The following is a 10,021-nucleotide window of genomic DNA, read 5'->3' on the forward strand; positions in this document are numbered from 1 at the left end:
AGCTGTAAAACATGTAAATATGCAGTTAAAAATCCAAAGATTTCCTTGAAATTTTCCAAAGCTGCCCAGTGGGGTCAGATTTGAGCTTTTTTTCAGCCAATTCTGGGTCCCAGGTCTATGTTTGACACCCCTGATTTATAGTCTGTGTTATTACTGATGGGTCTCCTGTGGTGAATGTTGACATAGTTGTCTTGAACAAAAGAAATTGTAATAAAAAGCATTATTTCTATACTTTTAAAAAAGACTGCATCATCAACACATTTCAGAAGCCTTTCCACTACCTCATTACATGAATTTCTTGTTTACCCATGTGCCACTGTTATTTTACTGACTGGCCTAGATGGCTATGTTACCTCTTAAAAACAAAGTGCAGGAAACCTTTTGTGATAGACAGCAGACTTCCACAGGCTTTGGAAGGATAATGGCACGTAAAAGTGGTTTTGGGGCCACTGCCTGAGCACCCGGAGCCAAAATACGGAGAATGCAACAAACTTGTCCAGTTTATATGCAAAATACCCCCCTTGTGATCCAAACCCACCCTTGCCTCTCTCCCACTTATGTGGAGCTGAGCGTGGAGACCCCAACTGTCTCTGTCAGTTTGACTGTTGTACGTCTGCTGTGCAGTCTGACACGGAGACTGACTGGTTACCATGGAGTGGGTCATGGATGTGGGCTGGGGAGCAGTTTACCCAGTAGGCCCCCAGCTTCACTGAAAGGCGCCATGGTTAGGGTGTCAGATTATGAGAAGAAACTGAATCAAAATGTCACTTAAAACCTCAAAATTTGGCACTTCTAATTCTAAGAGGTTTTCTACTGATTAAACCTTTGCACAATGTCCTATGAGAGTATTTCTATTACTTTTGTGAAGATGTAAGATTAATATGCGAAGAAAGCCGAAATATTCCGCCAAATATAATACACTGGTCTAAAGCTATGATGTGGAAAAATAAAATAAAGCTTAGGAGTTGTAGAGAAAGGCGAAGGAAACGGGCAGAATAAAACAGCAAGTTCCAAAAAGTAAACATGTGCCTCGCGGAGGGGGAGGGAGCCAGTGCGTCATTACCAGCGAGCGTGTCGCCCCTCTTCCCTTTAAAATAGTTTTATGCGTCACGCCCACATTATGATTCCCGCTCAGCTGTTACTGTGGGTCGCCTTCAGTTTCCACATGGATCCATTCACGGATCTGCGGGCTTGAGCGTTTGGGAAGTCGCCGTGGGAGACTCGCCACTCCACGCGTCGCTCGGATCCGTCACCTCGTCTGTCAGTTTTGAACAACTTGTTGCGCAGCTGCTATTCCCAACCTCCTCTGTGGTCCATTGCTGCTGCTGCTGCACACAGCGGCTGATCTTACTCAACCCCAAACGGCCGCTGTTTTTCTCTCTCTCCTGTGCTGCAGGTGAAGACGGATGAAGAAGTGATTTGATCTCAGCTCAGGCGACACAGAGATGAAGCTCGGTATCGCGGCCTCTTTGAGCGCCTTCACCATCTGGCGTGGGTTCTTGTGAAGTCTGGGAAGTCCTACGGTGGGGTTTTTTTTTAAGCGTCCCAGCTTTTAATATGATCAGTGAGACGGGGGATGCGAGTCATGAGCTGGACCCGTTGTCGCGGACTGGACTGGAGCCACAGCCTCCTCTGTCTGACTTTACTCCTGTGGACCAGAAGCATGAGTGGACTGGCTGACTTCTCAGGTAAGATGATGGTGATGTGGGTGGGTGGGGGATTACGGGGTGGTGGTCGTGCAGACAATGAGAACACGAAGTATTTCTGTTACAGCAGGTTGGGTATGAGCCCCACTGTTATATGGTGTGTAATAACAGCTGCCAGTGGGGTTGGGTGGCTGGGGTGTGTGTGTGTGGGGTGAACCTTCTGTTTGCCATTTTTATGTATGGTGTTATAGATAATGTGGCTGTACTCTTTCTCATTGCTAGTGTTCATGATACAGCAAGAAAGTCTGGATGGTATAATGTAACACATCTTAATTCTCTATTTTGTGTCTTCTTGCTGTATTGGTAAAGCTGACAAAATGACTGCGCAGCATTTCTTCTCATATTCTTGTGTTTTATCTGAACCATCTCCCCAGTGTTGGATTTATAAATGTATTTATCTTTGGATACACTGTGCACAGCTTCAGCTCAACACCTTGGAATCAGTAGTAATGTAATGTATAACCGTACAGCACAGGGCAGTTATGTTTGTTGAATGCCGGTTCGCCGAATATGCCACTTTGAAAAAAAAAAAAAGACAGTGAGTGAGGCAAGACCACAGTGATTTTTTTTTTAAAGCAACCTGAGACACCTGCAAGAGCGCCAAAGAGGCCACGCAACCTGCTCCGCAGCTACTGATGCAGTAGATCCAAGAAAAAGAGTGTTTTATTTATGTAGCTAATAAATTACTACAGTTTAATTTTTTTTAATTCAGTATGATTAGGTGAAATTCTGAATGTAATGTGTAAAATTAGCAAAGTCTCCCTTCTGTGCATGCATACATGTCTTCTGTCTAACAGACTACCTGTCCAGGATCATTACCAGCCACTCTGCCCACGCGTGTGATGGGCAACCTCTGCGGCTCCACTGTCCACGCCACTCCACCATCTCCATCCAGTCTGCCTTCTACGGGAGCAGCGAGATGCAGCTTTGCGGAGTAGCTCCACACCCTCCACTCGGGGCACACAATCACAGCTGCTCAGCTTTCACAGCCCTACAGGTGCATTTTATATGTGGGGTAAAGAGCTGTTTTCACTCTCACTGGGTCAGCTGTTACTTAGTGGCTGCTCGTCACTTTCACGCAGTCTGAAAATCGTCATGTCAACCAGTCGGTGCATAAGCTTGGCTCTTTGCATCTGATTTGGTTGTCCTTCCTTCACTGTGGATGGTGTTTGCTGACTGTCGTCCATGTTTATTGTGCAGAAGCTTTTGTCGGAGTGTCAGAGCCACAGAGACTGCCAGATGCCTGTCAATCACCTGCTATTTGGGAAGGACCCCTGCCCCGGCACTACCAAATACCTCCATGTGGACTACAAGTGTAAACCTAGTGAGTTCATCGGGTCAAATTTTGTTTCAGCACAAGTTTCCTCACACATTCTTAAGCGAATAGCTACACAGCCACACATAAAAATCCTCCCCACACCCAATTTCAGCCGTCAGTTTCCTACCACCATCAGACCCTCCTCCAAGTCGTCTTTACTCCTTTTTTCCCCCCCTCACTCAGCTGAACACAAAAGACATGTGGTGTGTGAAGGAGAAACCATGGTCCTGCGCTGTAAGCCCCCCAGGGCGCTGAACATCTATGCAGCTGTCTACGGGCGAAGGCTGGGTCACACCGACACCTGCCCCTCACACCTGACAAGACCACCCCCGTTTGGTGAGTTTCTAGCAGACGATTCCAGCAATGAAAGGTCTCAAGATGCACGAATAAGTTAAAGAGGACACAGTTTGTTTTACATTTAGAGTACAGCACTGTGAAAGTTTAAAAAGGGCGACATATTGCTTCTCAATAGAATTAAATAATTCATTGTATAATCTTGTGAAACTTCTGTGTGTGAGACCGTGATAAGGTGGCAGTTTGTGGAGGGATACTTATTTAATTGCTGCTGTTCCCAGACCTGGTTAAGCAGAAGAAAATGTTCTGATGTTATCATAAACAAATATCTATTCACATTTGTCTTGACATTTCCCATAGCATGAAAAAGCAGGTGCAGATAATAACATGAATAATGGAATAATACATTTTCTCATTGGAGTGTGTCCCAGCCATTGTTATCATTTCGTTCTGGGAACATTTCCTGGTGTGACATTCAAACTGTACGTGACTGATTTCACATTGTACAATGACAGGATACAGTTAGGTCTCTGGATGCTTTTGATTTTATTCAAATTTAACCACAACTATGTTAGTCCTGTGTCACATTGGTGACCTGTCCAGGGTGCACCCCGCCTCTTGCCCTACAATAGCTGAGATAGGCTCAAGCCCCTCCCACGACCCTGATATGGATAAGCGGAAGCCAATAGATGGATTAACTACAGTTAATCCATGTTTCTTATTCAGTAACTCTTTTTGCAATTGACTCTTTCCCTGCAGAGTGTCTGAACCATGAGGCCGTACACTTGGTCTCCAAGTCCTGCTACAGCAAACAGAAGTGTGCTGTTCCCGTCAGCAACCAGACCTTTAGGGACCCATGCTTTCCAGGAACCAGGAAGTACCTCAGTGTGATCTATTCTTGTGGTAGGACCCTCTCTGTTTCCTCATTCACCTTAATTGCAATCCCTGTGATGAATTGAACATAGCTGTTTTAAAGTAGGAGCACATACACAAAGGAAGGTTTTTGTTTTGGCCTCGTTCATTACGCGGTAGCTCCATCGGTGAACATTTCTAACTTCCTACTCTGGATTCTTATCAGCTGATCCCAGCCATCAGCTGTTCTTATCCCATCACACCCAAGAGCGCAATAGCAGGGGAAGATTGGACTGTGAGCAACTGATTTGTGAGTTGGAGTTGACATCCTGATAAACTTCCTGTGATTGGCACAAATGCCATCGAGGTCACATTCATGCATCGTAATTTGGAGCCTGGTGTTGAAAGAATTCTTCTGACTGGATGTGTTGGCTCCATATAGAGCAAAACAATGTGTGTTAGCCTTGAAGGGCGCTTATTATTAATACAATAGTAGGGAAAGTATTTTCGATCTGAATGTGTAACTCCATTGTTGGCTCAGTTTGGATGTGAGAAGTAGCTTGTTTAAAACGGTCTACTGAGCCACTGAGTCATTTTGTTCACAGCGATACAAAGACTTCTTCTGTCCTTTTCCCAATAGTACCGCAGAGTTTACTAAGGGTGGCAGACCCCAACATAGTAAGCCTCACCTCATCTCCTAGCGTGGGCACAGAAAAAGGTACAACAGCGTCATGCCGTCCACGCAGTTCCAAGATTTTATTGTGACTTCTTCACATCGTACTTGTAATCTTCACAATCTTCTCCTGCAGATCTGGAGGAGCCCTTTCCTAAAGGCTCAAGAAGGCCTGACAACTCAGGAGCGATGATGAGCAACTCTCTCCTGACATATGCTTACATCAAAGGTATTGACACACATGCGCTCATGAACTAACTCCCAATCCATGCTTTATCGCAACTCCCCCTCTTTGTTTCCTACACAGAGCATCCTGAAATGGCAGCTCTGCTGTTTACCTCCAGCGTGTGCGTTGGTCTCCTGCTCACCCTGCTGGCTGTATCTGTTCGAGTGACCTGCAGGGCACGCTGGGTCAGAGATCACAGACTTGCACCCAAGCCGGGAAGCCCTACTGTTAAGTATCAGGAAGATGACGAGGATGAGGATGACACAGATGAAGAAGAAGATGACCACGAGGGAACGGGAAGATCTTTGCTCTCAGCCACGGAAAGGAAGGCGATATACGGTTGGGAGGAAGTGACTTATGTGAGCGAAGCGGCCGAGCGGGCGGAGAGGATTGAGCGCAGAGAGATGATCATGCAGGAGATCTGGATGAACGCCTATCTGAATGGCAGCTCGTGTTAAATAACTCATGACCTGTGGATGCTACTCAGCATCTGGTGTTTTTTTCCCATCAGGTATACTGATCACCACTGCAAGAAGCTCCTTTTTTAACATTGCAGTTTGTTGTGTTTTGCCATTTTTGCGAACAATATGCGAAGAAAAAGTTTTCAAAAGTTTCCATGATCAACAAAGTTTTATGTCTTTTGTATTTATACAGACTCACCACTAAATATAGCTTTAACATTTCAGGCTGAAACATTATTTATAAAAAAAAAACAACCCCAGCAAACAAACAAACAAAAAAGCATTCACCAACAACTTTATCAGGTTCACAGGCTAGTACCAGGTTGGTCCCCTTTTTGCATTTAAAACGTCATTAATTCTTCAGCACAGATGCTGACATTTTGATCCATATTTGGTTCATATTGACATGATAGCATCACACAGTCACTACAGATTTGTCAGCTCCATATCCATGTGGAATCTTCGTTCCACGACATCTATTGGACTAATATCCCGTGACTAGGGAGGTCATTTGAGTGCTGTAAACTCACTGTCAAGTTCAAGATCCAGTGTGAGATGACTTGAGCTTTGTGGCACGGCTCGTTAAGCAGCCATGGGAAGATGGGTACACTGTGGTCATACAGGGACGGACATGGTCAGCTACAATATTTGCACCAGCCGTGCCAAGGAAATATTCCTCACATCATTACACCATCACTGTTAATACAATGCATGATGGATTTATACTTTAAAGATGTTTACACCAAATTCTCACCTTCAATCCAAACGTCACAGCTGACCGTGATTTTAGTCTTTACAGTCCAATTTCGGTGACCCTGTGTGAATTGTAACCTCAGTTTCGTGCTCGTAGCTGACAGGAGCAGCAGTGTGGCCCTCTCCTTCAAAGATGCTTATTTGAGCTACTGTTTCCTATCAGCTGGAAGAAGTCTGGCTATTCATTACTTGCTGTCATGTGAGTGACTGATTAGATATTTGCATCTCTTGAACAGGTGTAGCTAATTAAGCGGCCAGAGGGTGTATTACTGCACTAATTCCTGATCAAGCAGTCTCATAGCGGCTGTGTTTGTGATATAAACCGAAGAACATGTCAGGGAACAGATCCTGTAATCTAAAGAGATCACTAAACTAAGAAATACAAATGCATGTAAAGACCATTTGATGTATTACAAAAACAAGAATCAGGAGGAGGGGGATAACATTCCAAGGAAAAATAACTAATGTTCAAGTGTAAGGTATTCCCTGAGACTAGTGATAATTTTATGACAGATATTTCCTTATCGCCTATTAGATATTCTTTGATTGGATCATCCACTGCGGACTTAATACAAAGCAAGTGACAGCACCTTTGGTGATGAGGTTTATATAATCTTCTAGAGTAAAGCTTTGACCAATCAAAAAAGAAAAAACTTTAAGAGAATTTCAGACTTTTTGGAGGCATTTTGTGAAACTTGATAGAACTCTCTGGATAACTGCTTCGTCTCCGTCAAAAGTTCAAGGGGATGACAACTCAGTCTGAACTCTACACCTTTCTCAGTCCTGCTGGGATGACCTGAACTGTGTGGAAACTTCCTGACTGCGAGCAACTTTCACAGGCGTTTGTTTGTCTCATTACCGAGAAGACAAAGAGAGGAAAGGTGTAGCATCCTTGTCCTTGCACTCCCAGGGATGTAAAACTACTGATATTGATCAATTTTTGTGTTCACGTGATCAAAATATAAAACACAGAATAAACTTTATTTTTTTCGTACAGACTCAATAAAAAACAACATGGTGAAACTGATAAAGGAACACTGGGAGCAAATTTATATTTAAATAAATCAAACACCAGCCTCAGTTTCACATTATGTCAGGATCTGAACTTCAGGACGGTTACAGAGGAGGAGAAACTCCAAGATATAAGAGCACACAGGCTGAATCATTAGTACTATCTGGATGATGTCACATGAGACCAAGAGGAAGCTCATTTTAAGATTTTGAAAAGGCAACTTGTCCAGCTGAATACAGAGCTGTTGAACTCCAGATCACAGAAGTGGCTCCGAGTTGGGTTTGTAGAGTGTTGCTGGTCTTCATCTCGGCCCCCATTTGATATTAGTGAGACCCTGAAACTGTCTTTTGAGGGCCTGCCTGTCTGACCACTCTGAGTCCAGGTAGCGATCATCATCCGCCTCCTCCAGTTTCTAAAAATGTGACAAAGAAAAGATTAGAATGTTTGTTCAAAGCCAAATGTTTATAACATGTGACACATTTCCTCACCTTGAGCTCTTCCTGCCTTCTGTAATAGTGCATCATCATCTGTTTCTGCTGGTCATCGGTGATTACAGGTTCTCTCGCTGGCGCCCCCTGTCCTTTCTAAAGTGAATAGTAAAAGGGTTTAAAAAAAACCCTCAAAAACATATGATGAAGGTCACGGGCCTCAAACATACTTTAGATTGAAATGGCTCTCACCTTTTGGATTTTAACCACTAGCTTTGTCTTTTCATTTCTGCCAATGTAGTCCTGCAGTTTTTTGCCCCTCTGCATCTCTTTGGCAGCCCACCACAGCTGGCATTCGTCGTCTGTGATCACCTGCAGAGACGCCTGAGATCAAGAGAAAAGTAGCAGAAACAGTTGAGAGAGGGCGAAGGCAATTTCATGAGCTTCAAATTAATTTAAAAATAAGACACCTTTTTAAAATAACACCTCCAATGATCATACCATAAATGGAAGATAAAAATTCCTAATTTTATGTGGCCATCAGCCTCCATTTCAGCTGTTTCACCTGTGTTTCTGAAAGGTCTTCCTTGTCCTCTAATTCCATCCTGATTGGGTCGTGAGGAGGCAGCCCCATGGGGTACACGATCATGACCGCCCCCCTTAGCTGATCCAGTGCTTCCTTTATCATTTCCACAGTGACACAAACATTGGCTTGAACTTGTTTCTGCATGATAAAGAGAATGACGTAATTTGTTTGTGACGCCCTTTTTGAACAAAGCAAAAAGTAACGATCAACCGTTAAAGCAAATAACTCACTTTGGAGATGAGCGCCGTTGCAGCCTCCACCGTTCTCATCAGCACCTCTTTCATTTTATCATTAGGCGCTAGTAGAAGGCAAAGGGATGGTTTAAACATGCATTCTTGCAAATAAAAAGGATTGCTTGCAAAATTGTCATCTTTGTAAAGGAAATTTGTGTAGTATTATCTACAGCTGTTACGTGCTATCAGATATCATTTCATATAATTGCACAAAGTCAGGAAACCAGGCTTTAACTACAGAGCTATATTAAATCATGCAAACCCAAACGGATGTTACAGTCTCACCTTGTCCATTCCTCCTCCCAATCTCATCCTTTCTAAACACAGAGCCTCCACTGGGGATGCACTTTTCTCCCCATTCATCCCTCAGGTTTAGCTCCTCAATCTGCTCCTCTGTCAGCCCCTGCATGTTGGGTGGCAGTGAGATGCCATGGTCTGCAAGCTCGGGAATCTCTGAGGGCACACAGAGGAACAAGCAGATCTTTGTCAGAGGCCCACTTACAGGGTTGAATTATGCTATTTGGGGAACTCAGAGACACGAAACTGGTCAAAATAGAGTGCACCAGCACTGATGTTAAGTTTCAACAGTAGTGAGGTGCAGGTTTGAGTCGTGGCAGCACCGAGGGTGTGTTTTCACCTGAACATAGTCTCTCCACTTTGAGCCTTCCGTTGTAAATGGCAGTAATTTGCTGGATCAGAGTTTCCAGAGGGGTGTCCACGGTGGTGTTAAAAAGAAAAAGGCTTTCGTCTCCACGCTTCACGTGAAGTTGCACCATTTCGCTAAGCAACACCTGCTTACCCCACCTTCCTGAAAGATAGGTTTGAAAGAGAAGAAAGTTGGGGCCTGAATGAAACTTGAACACCACCAACCACTTTCCCTCAGTAGGACAACAGTGCGTAACCATAGCGACAGCCGTGCCTGTCGCGGATGCTTCCAGAACACACGTAGCTAACGTTAGCTCTATGGAAGCTAACTGTTATGGCTGCTCACAGTGACACAGTGATACTGTCTGTTGTTATTTTCTCACAGTGACCTACAGCGGTGACACGTACCTATGCAGTAAAACGTGAAGCACTGTGTTCGGTCCCTCCAGTTTAACTTGCGCTCACACTAAACAGCTCACACTGTTTACAACCGGTGGCATTACTTCCCAATTACGATTGGTCAGCCCGGCTGCTTTCTTCGACTGTAATTTGGAGGACACTTCGTGCTATAAAAGCTGTGACACTGCCCCCTAATGGAGCACAGCGGCAACACTGTGCTCCATTTCCACTGTGCAAAGAGAAACCGGCTAGAAGCGCTCACCTTGTTTGCCATGCTCGTCACGTTAAAATCCTTTAATTTCCTCGTTACTCATGATGGCATCTTAAGGAAATAATTAGGATCTTTTAAAAGTCCTTAATTTAAAATAAATATTATGGCATAACAATGTACTGTATGTTTCTAAAATTTCAAAAGACTATCCAGGAATAAGGGGC

General features: G+C 44.1%; 2 protein-coding genes across 3 annotated transcripts; one reads left to right on the plus strand and one right to left on the minus strand.

Annotated features, from left to right (window-relative positions):
* Positions 1-1,107: 1,107 nt before the first annotated feature.
* eva1c (eva-1 homolog C (C. elegans)) lies at positions 1,108-7,314 on the plus strand. The gene is made up of 9 exons (XM_085289145.1): positions 1,108-1,260; positions 1,397-1,688; positions 2,504-2,703; positions 2,907-3,030; positions 3,208-3,360; positions 4,078-4,221; positions 4,811-4,888; positions 4,980-5,072; positions 5,151-7,314. Exons 2-9 carry the CDS (start codon positions 1,577-1,579, stop codon positions 5,525-5,527), a joined length of 1,281 nt encoding a protein of 426 aa, XP_085145271.1. The 5' UTR covers positions 1,108-1,260; positions 1,397-1,576; the 3' UTR covers positions 5,528-7,314.
* Positions 7,238-9,748, minus strand: cfap298 (cilia and flagella associated protein 298). Of its 2 annotated transcripts, XM_085289147.1 has the most exons (8): positions 9,596-9,748; positions 9,180-9,350; positions 8,828-8,995; positions 8,540-8,607; positions 8,289-8,447; positions 7,976-8,107; positions 7,784-7,879; positions 7,238-7,707 (listed from the first exon to the last, which is right to left on the minus strand). In XM_085289147.1, the coding sequence occupies exons 2-8, from the start codon at positions 9,316-9,318 to the stop codon at positions 7,597-7,599; spliced, it is 873 nt and encodes a 290-aa protein (XP_085145273.1). In that variant the 5' UTR covers positions 9,319-9,350; positions 9,596-9,748; the 3' UTR covers positions 7,238-7,596. The 2 variants fall into 2 exon arrangements, with proteins under 2 accessions (XP_085145273.1, XP_085145272.1); XM_085289146.1 differs by lacking the exon at positions 9,596-9,748 and having other exon boundaries at positions 9,180-9,456.
* Positions 9,749-10,021: the final 273 nt, after the last annotated feature.

Source organism: Mchenga conophoros, linkage group LG10 (genome assembly GCF_057382185.1).
Source record: "Mchenga conophoros isolate Kocher_MC1m ecotype Shallow Benthic linkage group LG10, M_conophoros_male_GT1.1, whole genome shotgun sequence".
Lineage (NCBI taxonomy): Eukaryota > Metazoa > Chordata > Actinopteri > Cichliformes > Cichlidae > Mchenga > Mchenga conophoros.